Source organism: Scatophagus argus, chromosome 2, assembly GCF_020382885.2.
Source record: "Scatophagus argus isolate fScaArg1 chromosome 2, fScaArg1.pri, whole genome shotgun sequence".
NCBI classification, from domain to species: Eukaryota; Metazoa; Chordata; class Actinopteri; family Scatophagidae; genus Scatophagus; species Scatophagus argus.
The window spans coordinates 11,686,733-11,706,552 of NC_058494.1; the positions used below are offsets into that span (position 1 = coordinate 11,686,733).

At 41.9% G+C, this 19,820-nt stretch overlaps 1 protein-coding gene across 5 annotated transcripts in view; it reads left to right on the forward strand.

Moving 5' to 3' along the window:
• Positions 1-19,820, forward strand: part of LOC124069708 (nucleosome-remodeling factor subunit BPTF-like) — a 42,007-nt gene that overhangs the window by 1,523 nt on the left and 20,664 nt on the right. For 4 of the 5 annotated variants that reach the window (XM_046409101.1, XM_046409114.1, XM_046409109.1 and 1 more), the window contains exons 2-18: positions 1,756-2,578; positions 5,516-5,567; positions 5,820-5,988; positions 8,145-8,402; positions 8,713-8,919; positions 9,929-10,114; positions 10,341-10,516; positions 10,922-11,101; positions 11,412-11,593; positions 11,829-11,960; positions 12,702-12,831; positions 13,340-13,475; positions 14,013-14,315; positions 14,417-16,490; positions 18,786-18,907; positions 19,354-19,482; positions 19,670-19,820. In XM_046409101.1, coding sequence (XP_046265057.1) covers positions 1,756-2,578; positions 5,516-5,567; positions 5,820-5,988; positions 8,145-8,402; positions 8,713-8,919; positions 9,929-10,114; positions 10,341-10,516; positions 10,922-11,101; positions 11,412-11,593; positions 11,829-11,960; positions 12,702-12,831; positions 13,340-13,475; positions 14,013-14,315; positions 14,417-16,490; positions 18,786-18,907; positions 19,354-19,482; positions 19,670-19,820 — 5,410 coding nt within the window. The remainder of the gene's footprint in view (positions 1-1,755; positions 2,579-5,515; positions 5,568-5,819; positions 5,989-8,144; positions 8,403-8,712; positions 8,920-9,928; positions 10,115-10,340; positions 10,517-10,921; positions 11,102-11,411; positions 11,594-11,828; positions 11,961-12,701; positions 12,832-13,339; positions 13,476-14,012; positions 14,316-14,416; positions 16,491-18,785; positions 18,908-19,353; positions 19,483-19,669) is intronic. The other variant, XM_046409131.1, reaches the window with a different exon arrangement.

Here is a 19,820-nt window from a genome sequence, read left to right on the forward strand (position 1 = left end):
AGAGGCGCTCTTTTTCTCACTTGTTGCAAACATCAACTCATTACAATATTACGTGGTGCACCGTTACCATAGTAACCACTCCTATGTTTATCAGGTGAGCAAATTAGATTTCTCACGTTTCCACTTGTAAACGGCCATATTAATGAGGTTGCGTCTGCCAAAATCAATTGACACATCTGTTATGTAAAGTAATGCGCTGGACGCATTGTGCCAGCCACTGGGAATAATTGATTTAAAAAGGATTACAGAAATAGTTGTGAGATTGATACAGACTTGGGCATTTTGTGCATTTCAATATCTCTTCAGCAGAAATGCTCGTTCTCTTGCTGTGTCCGTGATAGCAGACCCTTGTCTTTTTATTTTTAAATACTTTTTTTTTATTCAGAAAGTTCTGAAAGAAACAACCAAATGTTGATTGTATCTCTGCTTTAGTTTGCCCTATAACACTTCAATACAGTGGTCAAGCTTAGATGCAGTTTAATTGGTTCATATAATACTCACATGTACACGCTGTTTTCAAAAACATTGCACACTGACTCACACAATCTCTGTGTTTGATGCAGAATAATGAACCTGCAGCGGTCAACCCTTTCCCTAGTTGTCACCTATTGTGAAGTAGCCAGTTCCACTGCTGTGGTCCTGTCACTGTTTTTCTCTTTACACATTAATGCTAAAGCACAAAATTATACCAGTCCTAATACTAATATATTAGCTGAATAGTTATCAGCTTGGAGTTAATCAGCGGCTAGCACAGTGTTTACACTGAAGATACATTGTGGCAAACATTGTGGATAAAGTGTTGTAATTTTAAAGATTTGTTGATTTGGATTCCTTATGAAGAGTTAATGCACCAACATACACTGCCAGTTTACTAATCCTACAGTGATTATAGAAATGTTTCTTCAAGGAGTTAAGCATTTAACCCCGGTCAGGAGCAGGGTCATTAGGTCAGCTTCAGTTACTTGTTCTGACTCACTCAGCTCAGCCATAAATGCAGGCTTATTCGAATTAATGTGGAATCAGATAATGTACAGATACACACAATCAATGGAGGACATATACAGTGCATATGCTGTACCATCTGCATGTCTTTCACAGTTGAAAAAAAGGCATGCTTATACATCTAGTAGGAGCATTTCGCTTATTGTCTCAATAAGGGCTCTGACAAGAATGTGCATGCCTGCCTTTTTAATATGTCACTCCTTTCCCCCATTCTCTATTCCCCCTGTCCCTCACCTGTGATTCTCCAAAATTAAATTTTCCACTAGCTCTGTGAAGTATTTGGACAGGGTATTCCATTGATTATTGATATTGCATCTTTATTTATTAGATCAGAATTTAGATCTTGTAGACTTCAGTGGTGCCACCCTTCCTGCAGGCACTGTACTAGTGCAAAATCAGTATTGTGCAGTACAATAAAGCATTGAGTCCAGGCTTTAGGGTGCACCAACTAATGGTTAAGATGAGGTATAGAGCATATATAGCAGTCCATTGTAGTATTTAGCGCATCTGATAAAAATGCACAGAGTTGCCAAGTTTGAACATTTTGTGTTCAAATATCTGCATTTCATGTTTCTAGTGGAGTTGCTGTCTTTTTACATGTATATACTACAAAGAGTAGTCAAGCAGTACACACTGTACACAGTACACACTTGTGGTTTATATACGCAATTCCCGAGCATTTTCTTTTTCTTTTTTTTTGCTTCGGACACCACCTCTCTCACTCCTGACTTTTTGTCCTTTCACCTCTCACAGGCCGGAGAAAGAGTCGGGCGATGCAACCGCAGTCTCCCATCCTTGAGGCAAATGACATTCCTCCCCTTGAGCTTCCCAAGTCTTCTGAGGACCTCCTGGTCCCTACCTCACAGCTGCTCAACGTGTCTGCTGTCTATGAAGTCCTTCGCAACTTTGGCTCCGTTCTGCGGCTCTCCCCATTCCGGTTTGAGGATTTCTGTGCTGCTTTGGCCAGTCAGGAGCAGTGCACATTGCTGGCAGAGACCCACATCTCACTGCTCAAAGCTATTCTCAGAGAGGAGGATACTTCCAACACCACATTTGGTCCAGCCGACGTGAAGGACTCCGTCAACTCCACTCTGTATTTTGTGGATGGTATGACATGGCCAGAGGTGTTGCGGGCGTACTGTGAGAGTGATCCGGAGTACCGGCATATTCTGCCTTTCCAGGAGGCTGAGGATTACCCATATGAACCGTTGGAGAGCAAAGTCAAAGTTCTCCAGTTTTTGGTGGACCAGTTCTTGGCAACCAACATTGCCCGAGAGGAGCTAATGTCAGAAGGAGTGGTTGCCTACGATGACCACTGCAGGGTATGCCATCGCCTTGGTGACTTGCTGTGCTGTGAGACATGTTCAGCAGTTTACCATCTGGAGTGTGTGAAGCCGCCGTTGCAGGAAGTGCCAGAGGACGAGTGGCAGTGTGAGGTGTGTGTGGCTCACAAGGTACCCGGTGTGGCGGATTGCATCCCCGAGGCACAGAGGAGCAGACCATTTATTCGACAACTGCCAGTCGGCTTTGACCGACACCGCCGCAAATACTGGTTCCTTAACCGCCGTATTGCTGTGTAAGTTCATAGTGTTTAATTTATGTGCCGTGATTATTATGTAGGAGTAAACAGTACACGTTAGCGTGAGTGATTAAATCTTGTTACAGCCTAGCACATTGATGATATGCCATTTTCTAAATTTAAAACAAGTAATTAGTTAAAGTTACTAAAATATGCTAATATCACATAAACAGTTGGTTAAGACTCATTGTGAAACTTGTGTATTTGGTCTTCATTCGCCATCATGGTCTCTCAGATTTAAATAATTTTTTTCAAGGGTCCTTGCCAAAGTAGCATACTTGCATTGCACTACCAACTCACACGTTTGCTTCCATGATTTTATGTTGTCAGCGATTAGAAGAATATTTAGGTGCAAGAGTAATTAGTATAAAAGCTGTATACTTGAAAGCAGCAGTGTCTTCAAAGTTATTACATAACTTGGTGTCATAGTAAATGTTTAAATGTTCACAAATGTCACAAACAATCTCCTTGTGCATGTATGAACAACACCATACGGAAGAGAGATGCAGCCAGTAACTGTAATTTCCTTTCTACCCATTCATGTGGTGTGTTTTTTTAAGATTTGCAATCTTCTTTAGACACAGTTATAATGTCTGTACAGCTCTTTGTGTGGTTGGCTTTATACTTGCTCTACACTTCTTGGTGATCCAAGGCATAAATAATGACCCTTTAATATTGGAAATCCACACTGAGCATGTGCTCAGCCTGTATTTCACCCCTCCTCCATTCAAGAAATAATGCTGCCACAGGTTAATCCCTGAGCATCACAGGGACTCGTGTTCGCACCTGCAGTTCATACACATTACATCTTAACCACAGACTTGGTCTATAAATTATGCTAATTTAAATTTCTACCACCTAAGATTTGTCTGGTGTTCAAAGCCAGGCTGCTGATCGTCATGCAGGGCCGAGTGACCTGCAGCGACCCATTCAAATTTACATCAAATTAACTGTGTCAGTATTAAAATGATAGGCCAGTACTTAGAAGGTCAAACATATGGACCACAAAATTATTAACTGAAAACAGATTTGTGGACCACATTATACATTATTACAGGACTGAAACCTGGGTCACAGTAAATGTCTTCCTTATGCTGTGTGTCATGCTGTAACTGCATGATTGTGTAAAGAATGGTACATTTTGTTATTGCTGTGCCATTATATTCATATTGCCAAAAAATAATGAACACTTTGGTGCAAAGGTAAGTATACCACAAGTTTAGGGTTTTGCATATGAGTACAGGCCCGCGTGGTGGTTTGAACTACTGTTTCATAAATCAAAAATAAATGCACTCCTCCATAAGATTTAGTCTGATCATCAGCAGTATTGGTCCCATACATTTGCAAATGGTCTTGGTATCGAGCAGTCACAGATGGTGTGTGTGTGTGTGCGGGCTGGGTCAGCTGCAGAGCACTTGCTACATAAACCATAAATGAGCGTGGATCACTTCAGCAGTGTAAGATTTAAGAGAGTTGGTGTCCTGAATTTTGTCATGGCTGCATTTCGCTCCCTCTCTTCTTTTTCTGCTTGATCCTGCTCTCCAAATTGGCCCCCAGCAGGTGCTGCACTACTGATCTTCAGTCTCCCTTCAGAGGCTGTGTGTGTTTGTGCATACAAGTAGTGTGCACAGAGGAAAGTTTGTGTGGCTAGATCTACGTGCAATGAATGATATACACAGAAGTAAGGTGTTTGTGTGTGTGTCTGTCTGTGTGTGTGTTAACATGTGTCTCAAATAAGGGATGCTGAACGGACAGTATTGGGGCTTCACATTCCCTCGGCATGGACCATGCTGAGCAAAAAGGCTGTCAGATATTCCACTCTTTATCAGCTGCTAAACAAACTCAAGTGTCCTAGTCAGTATTTCTTATTGTGCTGGGTTTTGCAGAAGCTAAGGCTTCCTACAAGCATCTACAGGTATATATGTTTTCATGGCAGACAGGGAGAACTGACCTTTTCGTATCTTATTCAGTTCTCAAGAGCAAGTCTTTGCTTTGTCTGTTCTGGATTACTGTAGAAACAGACCATGAATATTATATTCTTTGACTTGGCCATTTGGCAAAAGTACGACCAACATATTTTTTTCCCAAATTGATCAATATTTAATGTAATACAGTTTCAGTTCTAAATTGAAAATCAGTTGAAACAAGCACTGAAATTGTCAGTCGCTTCTCTTTTCTGTTACAATTCTGTATCGAGTTTGTGCTACCAGCCCTAGTTAAAAATAACATTAGTGTTTTAATATTTATTTTAATCTTAAACACTCAACATGATCATGTGTAAAAAAGCTTGATATCTCTTTTATGCTTACAGACTGTTAAATAGACCAAATAACTTCTCTAATTCTCTTCAGTACCACGGACAGCCAACATTTCAGAGGTGCTTCTATCAGCTGAGCATGTGCACTGGCTCTTAAGTGCTGTTTTAGGAAACATGTAAATGTAAAAATTAAATGGAAATAGTCTTAGAAAACACTCTAAACCTCTAAGATCAGTTGTTGCTGGGATGTTGTTGCCTACAAGACTCAAGCCATTCCTGTGACTGTAAGGCTTGTAAGAGTGGTAGCCTGTTGCTAGAAACACTTCAGATAGTAATATCTGGCATGACAGATGCACTGCTGTTTCTGATGAATGTAGAGCTTAGTCATGTTTATTGTATCAGGAATAATACACATAAATCAGTGGGATGTAAATGTTTTAAATTTAGACAAATGGCTGATCTGCAGTTCCTTGTAAATTTGATGTGAAACACGATAAAAGGCAAACAAACAACATTAAAGCACATAAGTCACACAACATATAGAAAGCAGTATCTTCCTGTTATGTCTTCTTTCTATTTGCCCTTCACCTCACTGTTGTGTCTTCTATTTTTTTTTGTTTGTTTGTTTGTTTTTTTACTTTTTCCCTTCTGTCTCCTTTCTTATGTCTCCCCTACAGTGAGGAGGACGGTGAGCAGGAGGACAAAACCATCTGGTACTATAGCACCAAGGTACATCCAAATCATAATTTTCTCTTACTGGGGATGTATGCTCTTCACAAAGGAAACCTCAACTACTTTGTTTTAAAAGACTCTTGTATTAATTACTTTCTCAAAGTTATTTGTCACACTCCCGCTCTCTCTTTGATTACCAAAATACATTTCAGCATTCTCTGTTTTTTTTTTTGGCAGCACTTCTATCATAGCATAGAGTTAATATTGTGTTGCACTTACTGAACTCTCTTCTAACTCTGTTCTTCCCAGGTTCAGCTTGCTGAGCTCATAGATTGTTTGGATAAGGAGTACTGGGAGGCGGACCTGTACGCAGCACTCGAGGAGATAAGGGACGAGGTGCACACGCATATGGACATCACTGAAGACTTAACCAACAAGGCCCGTGGCAGCAACAAGTGTTTTCTCACTGCTGCTAATGGTAAAAAGCTCTTGAGTCTTTCTTCATTTGGTGAAATTATTTTTTTCAGAGAATCTCATCACCAAGGTTAATTATGGCTCGTGGGGAAGAAGGGTCTCTTTAAGCCCAAGTCATTTTTCTTCCTGTCTGTCCCTCTCCACTCCTCCCTGTGCTTTCTCCTTTTATACTTATGAATGCCTCCCAGTCATAGATGGCCGAGCCATAGGAATCAACCCAGCTATTATGTAACCTTGCTCTGGTCCCAGTTTGGCCAGTATCCAGCACTCGAACTTCCCTTCAGTGCTTCATCCTGTCTTTTCTGTCTGAAGGGTGTCCACCAATTCCATGTGTTTGTTTTTTGCTCGCTGTGTTGATGAAAATGATGCACCTGTGAAGACACCATATTTATAGCATCCAGTCTGCTGTGCCGTGGAAGTCCAATTAAACTTTGGAAAGTGGCTCTTCACTTAAAATGATGCTGCTATATGTGGTGTTAACTTCGGATGCAACAGCTTGAGAAGCTATCACTTCTAACAAGCATCTGCTGTGCACAGATAAGGTGAAGGTTACAACAGACTGTGATGTTTTTCTTTTTTTTTTTTATCCCCGAGAAGTAGATAACACAAGCATATAAAAATGTATGTCACTTGAGAGAATAGATACAGCTTTGTAAAACTTTTTCACACTAGCAGCAACAGTCTTATCTCTGTTTTTTGCTAGAGTGCACAGTACCATCTAGCTTAGCAACATCTCCAAAGTGTAAGGACGTGCGCGTAACACTCTGTAATATGAAGGCTACACAAGTGAATAATTGGTTAGCAAATCATCCCTTAAAACCCATAAAGTAAATCCCTCATTGGTTTGGGACCTGTCCTGGTTAGTATATTTGAATATTACACCAATAATCCACAAGAATGCTTTAGAATTTCAAAATGATTCCCATTCAACATGTGTGACACCATGAAGCTGTTTTCACAGCAAACATTCATTGCTGTCTCCACTGTAGCCATCTTATGCTTCAGGAATAAACAGATTGAAGTCAGTGGACATTTTTGATTGACACATTCACATTTTCCTCTCTTTTCTTTCGGTGTCAGGATTGGATTTTTTTTTTTTTTTTACCAGAAGTAGCCAACTTTCTTTCCCTGTTTTTTTCTGGTTTCTTTGTGCTGTCCTGCTCACATTGTTTTTGGTGATTGCAATTTAGGATTGAATAGGATAATGACTCCCATGTCTGCAAAGTTATCATGCGTCGCTCCACTTTAAATAACAATCAAATGATTAAGAGACATCAATTTACCATCTGTTACCTGCTTTGTTAAATTTATGCAATCAGTGCCTATGGAGGTTTTCTATTGCTTTTATGTTTAAATATGTAATGATGCTAAATCCTCTTTGCATTAATGAACCAGTCTGCTCACCTATCGTGCCTACCCTACCTAGCAGTATGTACTGCTGCTGTTGCACCTATTAACACTGGAGTTATCAGTCAAAAACACAGCATGATGTTATATTTTCCTCTGACCCCACACTGGAATCCCACACCTTTTTCGTGGTGTTTAGTAACAGATTATGATCTGAATTGCTCCCATTCAGTGTACTTCACATTTTACTTGCAAATTTTGTAATGTAAATCCTATAAACAGTCTTAACAAGTTGATCCTTTGGAAGGCAATTCTGTGCCTTCTCCTAGTTTTGGGTGGAATTATAAAGTTTAAGCATGTCATAAAGCAGCCAGACAAACAAGAGAAAATAAAAAGGTTGGTCTTTATTTTTTTTGTTCGTTTTGGCTCAGTTCCCAAGCCACCTTTGTTCCCTGAAGTCTGACATCTTATCTTGCACTGAAGTTTAGTCTGTTGATGTAGTATTGTTTTCCTCCATCTCTTGACTCATTCAGCACTGTTCTGGGCTTTTCACATGCGATCTATTCATCACTGACAAACACCTTTTAGATTAATTATATAAAAGTTTTTTTGTACTAAATTTTATGAATCATGTGACATTACTTCTGAAGTTATTCCATTTGGACTTACAGTACAAGTCTCAGTCATTTGGATGCATTTCTTTGTCTGCTTTTTCCTGTGTTGTGTTGTTGATCATGCTGGTTAATCACAATTTCTTGGGTCAGCCCTTCCATTACTTTTGTCTTTCAACTTTTATCCTTTGTTTTCATCCAGAGGAGATCCTCGAGCGGTTGCGGGCTAAGAAGGAGGAGGAACTGGAAGAGGTAAAGAGACGGGCAGCTGAGGAGGCCCAGAAAGCACGACTGGAAAAGGAGAAGAAGGAGGTGGATGTCGAGAAGGAAGACGAGGAAGCTAAATTCAAGGATGAGGCGCAGCAGGAGAGCAAGGTCAAAGCTCTGACAAGGGAGGAGGAGCAGGAGGAGGCAAAAGAAGCGCTCACGGAAGAGAAAAAGGAAGGCGTCAGAATGGGAGGTGACTATGACGTTTATTTTTTTACAAAGTAATGATAGTTTTAACATAAAAATGTTCTAAATTCTGACCTGTAAAGCTGCTTCTCTGGAGCTACGTACCTCCTCTTTGTTTTGTTTTTGATCCTTGGACAAAAGGACATCATCACAATGCTGTAATTAGTTATTGACTGAAGAATCAATTTTGCACTTGTTTGGGTCTTAGACCAATTAGAAACACGTTGGCACTCAAAAAGCACATATGTTTATGAATCTGTGTTTCTTGCTGGATATGTACGCACATTGTTTACAACATTGCTGCTGTTCACCTGTAGTTGAAGCTCCACCCACTGGCCAAGAAGGCGGTAGTGGCAGTAGAATCCCTGATGGACCTATACTTCCAGCAACCACTGCTCCAACACAAAGCACCCACACTGCTGTGAGCTATAGCCCGGCCACTGGTTCTCCAAAACCCCCAGCCTCCACCGTAGAGGCTCTGATAGAGGGATGTTCCCATATGGAGGTCTCTGACAACACCAAAGGTATACAAAGGACATTTCTAGGGTGAAGTTGACCTCATTAAGATCTTTTGGGGGATCTGCCTGCTTTACTGCCAGTCTGCTACTTCACAGGATTGCGTGGTGAATCTCATACATCTCCAGCAACTTGTTCGCCCCCAGTGCTTTAGCGCTTTTCCCCAACCATTTCCCAGCCTGCCTCTTTGCATGTGGCTCTCACCCCATCTGCTGACTTTCGTGTTCAGTGTTCCAGTGATTTTTTTCCTTGTTTTTCAAAACCTGGTTTCAGCCCCGGAACGCTTGCAGCTATTTAGCACTTGATCTCCTCAGGCTCTCCTTTTCTCCAAACAGCTAAGAAGTTGATTGCATCGATTGATTTGCAATCAAATGGCATTGTGACTGCAATCAACATGACTAAACCAAAGCCTCAGTCAACTGAGGACAGCATCCACATTGTCTGGTGCAGTAATTCCTATAAGAAGCCTTTCTTTTGTTGCTTGCTTGTAATTGGAACCTCTGGTTAGATAGCTGTCGATTTAGGCATTGCCTTTTCTGAAAATTGTTCAGTGATGATCTGTACATATTCATTCTTAATATACCAAACTTTACCATTTATTGTTGTTTTCACTGTGGTCGCATATGCACAAGCCTTGCCTTGACTGGTCACCCATTGTTTTCAAGTGACCATCCCTCTATTTGAACTGGTTTTTTGGTGCATGCATTACACACAGTATATCAGTAGAGGGAGCTACAGCCTAAACTGTTTTAGAACTATCACAAGAAAGTTTCTGTCTCCATCAGAACCTCCTATTTATTGGTCATTGTTGACAGCTTTGATGGTAATTTTCTTGGTTTTTGATTCAGCAGTTTCAGTCTGGGCTAACACCTGCACTTGTACTGTACCACTGGAACACTTAGCAGGACCAGTGGAAATGTGTCAGATAATGACTGGTGACAACAAAATCAGGACAACTGGGACAGGCTTTTTTATGTAATAGTCGATACTATTTGTGATCTTCTGTCTGCGCTGCAGAAAGCCCACCATCGAATTCTGTCCCCGTCAGTGGAGACGACATCCCCAGCCTGAGCCAGCCCACCCAAGCAAATGAGGAGAATAGTAATAGCAGCATGGGAGCTGGGGTCCCTCCCAGGGGTCCTGAACCTCCAGACCTGGCTGACAAGTCCTCCCAGTCATCCCTTGCCAGCCTTGATGACACAGGTTGAACATAACAACACTTCATAATAACTTCTTACCCGGTCATACATTTACATGGTAGTTTTATCTATCTGAGAAAATCAGTGAATGCCTTTAATTTTCATGACTGCTCTCATAACACTTTCAGTGATTATTGCATATCATCACATCATATTCATAAGGAATTTTCAACTGTGTGTAACTTTGTTTCTTCTGTGTTTGATTGAACCGGGCACTGGGGAACTTCCAGTGGACAGTAAGGACTCGGCCAACGGCGATACAACAGGCCTCAGCAGTAAGAAGTCTTCAGCGACTCGAATGGTGACCCGGCTGAGGAATCCAGAGAGCAAGCTGAGCCAGCTAAAAAATCAGCAGGTGGCTGCTGCTGTCCACGAAGCCAACAAGGGGTTCAAAGAGGGCAAAGAGGTGACAGTAACCATATGTGATAATGATTTTGCTCGTTCAGACTCATTCAGTTAATGAAAATGCCTGCACAGTGTCAAATGCAGATGCACAGAAAAGGTCAAAATATGTATGAAGGTGAGGTTAAGGTTTTTAGGTAAGAATTCAGATTAAGTGATAATGTTTAGGCTAAGCGTTTCCCCCCAGACAAGTTGTTAGGGAGCAAGGCATTGCCATCCATTCGCGATCACACTCAGTGACTTGGTATTTACTACTGTTTGAAGCAATGTTAATGCTGTTGATACTTGACTGTTCTTGTTATACTGTTATTGCCAAGTAGGACAGGGTGCTCGCTGAGTGCAGTTTGTTGACTCGTGACTGGAATCACAAAGGCTGCTTAACGTTTACCTTCCTTCCTTCCCTCAATAGGTACTAGTAGTAAATGCACAAGGTGACATCACTCGTGTCAGCACACGCAACAGCAAGGACGTGGTGATGAAGGGGACTCTCAGCCAGTACTTCAAACTTGGCCAGGAGGGGAAATATCGTGTCTATCATAACCAGTACAGCTCCAATGCTGTGGCACTCAACAAGCACCAGCACAGAGAGGCAAGCAGCATGATGATTTGTTTGTTTCTGAATGTTCATAAAAAGTCTGTCATTACCTTAACATTGTAAGGGTTTCTTCCATTGGCATTTATTTACTGATTGAATGTCTGCTATGTTATATTGGCCTGTCATAGGCTTAACCTAACCATGCATAGAGCAGTTACCTAAGTGGGCAAAGTGGGCTAAGGCATGCCAGATACTGAATGGGGCACCAACAAAGATGATAAGAATTTGACAGTGAAATGTCTTGTGCTTCAGATGCCTAAGCAAAATCCTTGACAAAAACCTGCTTAATTTGTCTTTTCATCAGGACCACGACAAGAGGCGGCATCTCTCCCACAAGTTCTGCATGACCCCAGCAGGAGAGTTCAAGTGGAACGGGTCCATTAATGGCTCTAAGGTTCTGACCATCTCCACACTGAGACTCACCATCATCCAGCTGGAGAACAATGTTCCAGCACCATTCATGCATCCTAACTGGGCCTCTCACAGGTAGAGATCAGTCAGTGAGATGTGCAATATGGAAATCATGTATTACAACTCTGATGTCTTGCTATGTGTTTAATAACCATATCAAAAGTTTATTGACTGTTGGTCTTAGGGTGTTATCTCTAATTATAGAGATGTCAGAATCTTTTTTCTTCCTTACCAAAAGTTAAAGCATACTATGACCAAACTGAAAACTAATAATAATAATTTGTTTGATGTTTCTTTGCTTGTTTTGTAGGACCAATTGGATCAAAGCAGTCCAGATGTGCAGTAAGGCCAGAGAGTTTGCTCTGGCTCTGGCGATCCTGGAGTGTGCCATCAAGCCTGTGGCTATGCTGCCTCTCTGGAAGGACTCACTAGGCCATACCAGGTACAGACTTTGAATATTACACTCTGTGTGTGTGCACTGCATATACTATATACATAATACATATATTTATAATATTCATCAGTCAGTTTACATACTTATATATTGTCCTCAAGACCTCTCCACAAATTCAGTTTGAATATAAAATATAATTAAAATAAACTAACAAGCATTGGATGCATGTAGAAGATAGTAGTGAGTGTAGCAAGCAGAAGCGATCATAACCAGATCAGATCAAAGGGCCCACCCTAGCTGTGAGGCATAATATTTAGACTGCAGTCCACTACCACTACCACCCACCTCTGCCTGTACTACAGCCTCAACGCCACAACGTCCCTTTAAAGAAGCCATTGTCCAAGATTTCACAAGCTTAGGACCTGAATGTGTGTATGTGTGTGACTGAACTGTAGCACAGACAAGTGAGTGTGTGAGTGTTTCATGGAAACATTCCAAGAGCAACTGTAACCTTCTCCTCTTTTAACAGCACTTTACTCATACATTTACTTTACTCAAGAAGCTTTCCAATCTTTTATTTAAAGTTGATGACATGAAAAGTTATTGGTGACATAAGATGTATTTGCCAGTGGCTGAACAAAGTTGCGCTCGATTTTCTGTGGATTGTGTTGCCCAAAAAGTTTCTTTTGTTTGCTGGGCTTCTATTTTGCCTTTTGACTTGGTGCAGAATTGATTACTCTCACATTGCAGCTGACTGTCCTTTATTACTATTTTAAAATAAAATTTCAGGTTAAACCGCATGACATCCATGGAGCGTGAGGAGAAAGAGAAAGTAAAGAAGAGGGAGAAGAAGTTGGAGGATGAGGAGACAATGCAGCAGGCGACGTGGGTCAAGTACACCTTCCCAATCAAACATCAGGTAGGCCACAAACCTGGTCTTTTCAATCCTGGCGCTAGATGAATTAGTTATGTTGGATTTATTTATTTGTTTTTGCCATCAATACAACACGTCACAAGTAGCACACCCTTAGACACCCTTGAGACTGGACTGGAAGATTGATTTGTCACAAGCAATGCAGGATAGAAAAATGCGGTAATAATACCTCAGTCTAGTCTACTTCTACTGAGACTCTAATGCCTAGAAAACTAATTCATTGCTGTGGGAGATGCTCGTGTATGTGCGTAAGTGACCATAAAGGTCTTTTTGATGCAGCAAGCTGGGCTCTGCCATGAGTCATTTTCCTTAGCAGTTAATAATCAGCGTGTGAATGACCTCTAAACTTTTAACTCTCTTTGTACCTTTGCTCTCTTCTGCCCCAATTCCTTTTTTTGTCTTCTCACTTTTCTCTACATGCACATTTCACCTCTTGCTGTGACTTCATCTCTCTTGTCTTTATTCCTCTTGTACTTTCTCGTGTTATGTGAAGGTGTGGAAGCAGAAAGGAGAGGAGTATCGTGTCACTGGCTATGGGGGCTGGAGTTGGATCAGTAAGACTTACGTGCACCAGTTTGTTCCCAGACTTCCTGGCAACACCAACGCTAACTACCGCAAAGAACTGGAAGGTCTGGTGTTTGAGATTTTGTGGCCTAATGTGGTTTTTTGGTTATTTTGAATTTTGTTTTCTCTAATTTCAAGTCTATTTGACACTGAGAGTGCATTAGTCTCTTGTTCAGTAATCTCAATGACATCATTGTGTGTGTTGGCTGGCGTTCAGTGAATTAAGTCTCTCTCTGTGGATGTCAGTGAGTAATCTACTAAATTTTTTTAGTCATTTTGTTTTCATGAGCTAAGAGCTAACCAAAGACCTCATAAATACTTTGGTCTCTTTTTTATTCATGCTCTTCTTGTTTATCCTTTAACTTTCAGCTGCTACTAGTCACTTCAAATGTTCAGTAAAGCTGCAAGTTAATTGCAGTGTCGTTCTCTATGTTATACAATCTGAACTATGTGAAAATCCTTGCCACTTTTGTTTATTTTTCAATAAATGATGGGTTGGGCTTCAAAATGGATTAATTAATAGCCATTATCAATAGATCCATGTGTTTTGGATTTAACTAATTTGAAAAATAAACTCTCACTGTCATTGTGTTTTTCAAAAGATGCTAAACTTGGCAAGAAATGTACCCTGTTGGACTTGAGTCGACGGACCAGCGTAGCTGAACCAGAACCTCAGGGAGCTGCTGTCCTAAGTTGTGAGGCAAAAGTTCAAGACTCCTCTAGCATCTCTGAGCCCACAACAGATCATTTTATGTCTGTCAAAGATATGGAGTCTAATGAGAGGATGGAAGAAGAAGAGAAAGAAGGGGCGGATGAAAGAGAAAAGTCAGAGGAACTATCAGCTGATGAATCACCCGTAAAGATGGAGGTGGACCCCACAGATTCGCGATCAGATGAAGAGCAAAGTATGAAAGAGTGTTGCTTAGTGTTTAACAGCATTGTGTTCAATTGCATGTGGAGTATGGGTTTTGCAACAGATTAAAGTCTGAATTAATTTTCTCTCCAGGGTCCAGTGTTCAGAAGGAAAAGGCTTCCATGAAGGAAGAGCGTACAGAGAGCCCCACACGACCCTTTAACTACGACGTAGTGGACGTTAGCAAGGGCTTCCTCACCCGCATAGCTTACAAGAAGAAGGTCAAGTGCTCCAAGCTGGACAGCCTGTTGGAGCGACGTTTGAAGCAACACGTGATTGAAGAGAGGCAGAGGCAGCGGGTGTCTGCCTCCAATCCCCAGGTTCCTACACCAGTTTCATCCATTTCAGCTCCCACCCTGACCACTCCTGTCCGGTCACGGTCACCGCTCAAACCCCATCCTCTTGTTCAGAGACAGCTCACGCTGGGTGAAGCTGTGAAAGTGGAGGAGAAATCTTCCACAACACAAACTCCAGAACCAGGAGAAGTTGGAGTGCGAGAGGTTGAAGGGGAGAGTCAGGCTGAACTCTCTAAAACTACAGATGAAATAGACAGTTGCAGTACAGGTACAGGTGAAGAGTCAGCATCACCTCAAAACCAAATCACCTCCATGGCCCAGGAACTGGAGGCAGACTTAGTGGGAAGGACTATGGGGCCAAAAGAAGCTAATTCAGGCACTTCAGGGCAAAAGAATGTCAAGCTGCCTGATGCACAGGAAGCAAAAGCAGGGGGAATTTATAGCTCTTCGGAGCAACAAATAGCCGGTGTACCATCAGATGTTATCAAGACTGCACATATTGAAAGTACAGGGACAGATATACCTAACTTGAAAATGGATTCTCTAAGGACATCTATAACTGTTTTTGACCAAAAAAGCAGTCAAAACACATCTCCTTCTAAACTTAGTCAGCAAACCCCAGAAACATTAAGCTCAGTGCATTCGGGTACAGAGGAAAATGGCATGGGGCCAGTGGAAAACCTAGAAAATATGCAAGGCGTTGGAAAAGGTAAAACCGAATGCAATAGAACTCCCGAGCCAGTTTCTCCCCTCCCTCAGGTAAATGGTAATGATGGCACGGGAAGTGAAAGCACGTTGAGTAACTCTGTAATGAGCTCAAATAATGGTGTGCTTACTAACAGTACGCAGCCCAGAGTGAACAGTGTTGGTAAGGTTGGAGAACAAGGACCGGTTGTCTCGTTGAAGGACAGCACACAGCAAAAGCTTCTAGTGAATGGGGATTTGTCACAGGTAAATAATAGTACAGAGATTGGGACTGAGGAACCAAACCTACCTTCTAAGGTAGATGCAGAGCGCAAGATGATGATACTGAACCAGGACTACAAACCTCCACTAAAGATGTCGAGGCTGGAGAACAACGTAGGTGCACTTGTAGCTGATACTCGGAGCACTCAACAGCATAACAGCACATCACCATTTCAGTCAGTGGAGACCAAAACCAGTCCTGTGGTCAAGATCATCCGAATGGCACCGTCCCCTATACCCTCAGCGGAGGAGTCCAGTCTGAGTGATGACTTTGCAGAGGAGAATAGTCACAGTGGGATGACAGAACCACTTAAGACCATCATTACCCAGGTAACCACAACCTCTACAACCACCACAACTGTAGTCTCCACAGAGATGACGATGGTCAAAGCACCATCCAAAGCATCAGGAGAGAGGACACCGTCTGTGGAATCGACAACAGAAAGCAGCGCAGTGTCCACCCTTACTACCATGACCAAAACAACTGTGACCAAAATTTGTTCCTTGGGGATTGATGGTCAGTCAGAAGACAGTCAGAGTGAAATAGTGACACAGGAACAAAAGGCAGCCTCTGTCATTAAGTCAGCAACAGACAGTAGGGGTGAAACCTCAGTGTCTTGTGTTTCTGTGAGCCAAGAGGACTATTCATCAACAAAGGGCCGTGTTCGCCTCCTCAAGTTCTCTCGCACCAAGAAGACACGCTCAGACACCGCCCTTCCTTCTTACCGCAAGTTTATCACCAAGAGCAACCGCAAGAGTATTTTTGTACTGCCACATGACGAGTTGAAGGTGCTCGGGAGGCGAGGTGGATTCCGTGAGGTGCCCATATTCAGCTACAATGCCAAGCCAGCTTGGGATATCTGGCCATATCCTTCACCCAGGCCCACGTTTGGCATTACCTGGAGGTAAGTTCGCTCTCTTATTATTCTCACCCACCTGAACCTGAATCATCAAGTCCCCCCCCCCCCCCCATGCTCACATTACAGTGATTATACATGTACTTATGTATTCACTGACAGTGAATTGTTGATGTGAGTCAAGATTTGATGCCAGCATTTTGTTCAGGATTAATGTAGCAAATACAGGGACTTTAAAGTTTGGACCTTTCACAGTGAGTTGACGGTCAGAACACAGAGTCAGTGTGAATCTTCTAAATTCAAATCTCAGAGTCAAAACTTGATTCCAAAGGAAATTCCTTTACAGATCAAATCTAATTTGAATGCACTTTGAAACAGAATATATAATTTTTAGTTTTTAAAGGTACAACATGATTTATGTCCACTGACTTCAGCACTCCAAATTCACTTTAAAAAAAAAAAGAAAAATGAAGGCTAAACAAGAATTCACTTACACATATCCATAGTTTATGAATGGCCACTTCAGAGTAAAATATAAAATAAACCTTCATTGGATGACACCTGTGTGTTCTTCTTGGACTTTTTTTATATACACTGTATAGACAAAAGTATCGGGATGGTGCTGTTTTTGGGGGGGTTGGGCTCAGCCCCTTATTTCAAATGAAGCAAAGTCTTAATACTTCAGCATAACAAGACAGTTGGCATGACTGTGCCCCAGTTCACAAAGCAGGATCCATAAAAACATGGTTGGATGAATCTGGTGTGGAACAACATCACTGGCCCACACAGATCCCTGACCTCAACACCATCCAACACCTTTGGGATGAACTGGAACAGTGATTGCGAACCGCTAACGTCAGTGCCTGACCTCACTATTGCTCTTCTGCATGGATGGGCAAAAATGCCACAGAAACGCTCCAAAATTGTGTGAAAGCCTTCACAGAAGAAGCTGTTATAGCTGCAAAGCTGTCTGTGTATTTAGAATGTGATGCCATTAAGTCCTTGTTGGTGTAATGCTCAGGTGTACCAATATTTTGTACATATAGCGTATATACGCAGATTTTTTTTTTATTTTGCAAAGCACCCAATCAGAGAAAGTGTTTCAGTATCACAGCAGTGTATGTAATGTCTGGATACAGTGAAATGGAAATCAAAACAAAGTTGCGGTACATGTTACCTTGAGCAGAAGTTATCCATTGTTATTATTTACTGTGTATTTACTGTATGCTGTAAGTTTCAATTCTTCCTAACTGCTTAATAAGAACAACGGATAAGACAGTGCTGTTAACTGATGTGGCAGTAAAATATGTAATTATCCTTATCCCCACATTTTTGTAAGAAACACTCAACTGACAGACTTTTGTTTGTTTAACTTCTCCTTCACCCCCTGATGAGGATACTGGGTAAAATAACAAGGCTTGTGTAGCTTTGTGCTCATATATAATTTAACACAGTTGTTCTTAGAACCACTCAGTCATTAAACAGCGACAGTTTAGGATGTAAGTTTGTGATGTTTATAAAAGACAACAGTATATAACAGGATGAGGCCGACACCATTTTCCTTCAGCATCCACCTTTAAACCCTGCTTGACTTCTTCTCCCTCCCTCCCCGTCTGTGGCTTTAGCCCATACTGATATTAAGGCCTGAGCCTGGTGTCACACAGTGACCTCTGGTTATTTCGCCCAGACCTCAGTGTTCCGAAACAGCCACGAATCATCCGGCGGTCACAGAAGTGTCAGGATGTTAACGTTGTGCAGTGACCCAGCCCTGCAACCCAGCGATTTTTTTTCTCGCCTGTGGTTACACGTAGGAAAGAGAATATCTACTAAGCCCCTGTACATACACACACATGGCTTTGTGATTATCATGTTTTTGTTAGATATAGCTGTTCTGACATTAAAAATGTTAGAGATTTTTAATGTCAGAACAGCTGTCCCAGCCATAATGGAAGAAATATTTCTTCCACTGAAAACTTTAGGAAATCATTCATTGATGGATGACATCCTGTCATCTAATTCTGCTCTCAGAACAGTTTGTTACACCCAAAATTGTTTTTAAATTACAAGAAGGACCAAATGAACTATGCACAAACTTCCCCTTTGACCTTTGTGAGCCAAAGCTGTTGTTTTGTATGCCTTTGTAGTCAGAGATAACATCTGTTCTCAAACTAAATCAACGTATGAAATGATTTCTTAAAGATAACATCCAGTCCGTCTGTTTCTTTCATGGAAATGACCATGAGGAGACAGCAACGTCGCCAGAGGCCTCAGTCTGTTTACACTCTCCCTGTGTTTTTCCGTAGCGCCGATAAATGTTTACCATGTTATACTTGGTTGTTGTAGGTATCGCCTGCAGACGGCGAAGACTCTGGCTGGTGTGAGCCTGATGCTCAGGCTCCTGTGGGCCTCTCTGAGATGGGATGACATGGCTGTGAAACCATCCGCTGCCTGCACTACACGTACAGGTACACCTCTCCCTACCCTCCCAATCCATCAAACCTCTTCCAAATAAAGATGTCCTTCACGCTGAGATGATGGGGAAGAGTTGGAGTTTTGAAGATTACCTTAATTGTGTTGTTTGATTGTATAAGATATATATGTATATGTATGATTGGTTTAGCATGTCTATGTACTGTTATCTAAGCCCTCTGCTCATATTCCCACCTGTATTGTGGATGATAGATGCAGTTGATGTTTCCACAAGAATCGATCAGCTCCAGCACACCTGGTGTTCAAACAAACACAGCATTTCTGCTGTTGAAAAACAAAAGTGGCTGTCTGAACGAGACACAGCCCTTTCAGTCTCATTAGGGTGTCACTGTTTTTATGTTGGAGTGCTTTTCCTCCATCTTCTCGGGCTCTCGTCCTCATCACCATACCAACCCAGCCCTATCCCCGCTCATTGCTACAGAGACGTCAGATACTGAAATCACCACCACCGAGATCATCAAGCGCCGAGACGTGGGGCCCTATGGCATTCGCTCAGAGTACTGCATCCGGAAAATCATCTGTCCACTTGGAGTGCCCGAGACTCCAAAAGGTTAGAGGCACATTTTATTCTTGACACAATAGAGTGTCAATAAAGAGAAAGAAAATGGAGGCATTAGGCAACCGAGGCAGTGGTATTGCTCCTTTTTGGATTGCAGAAACAAAACGTAAAAAATATTAAATTTTATACTGTTTTTATGCTATTTTATACTGTTTTATTCATCCATCCACCATCATAGAAACCCACACCCCTCAAAGGAAGGGGCTGCGCTCCAGCGCCTTACGCCCGAAGAAACAGGAGCCCGCCAAGCAGACAGGGCCGGTGGTGATTGAAACCTGGGTGGCTGAGGAGGAGCTGGACCTCTGGGAGATCAGAGCCTTCTCAGAAAG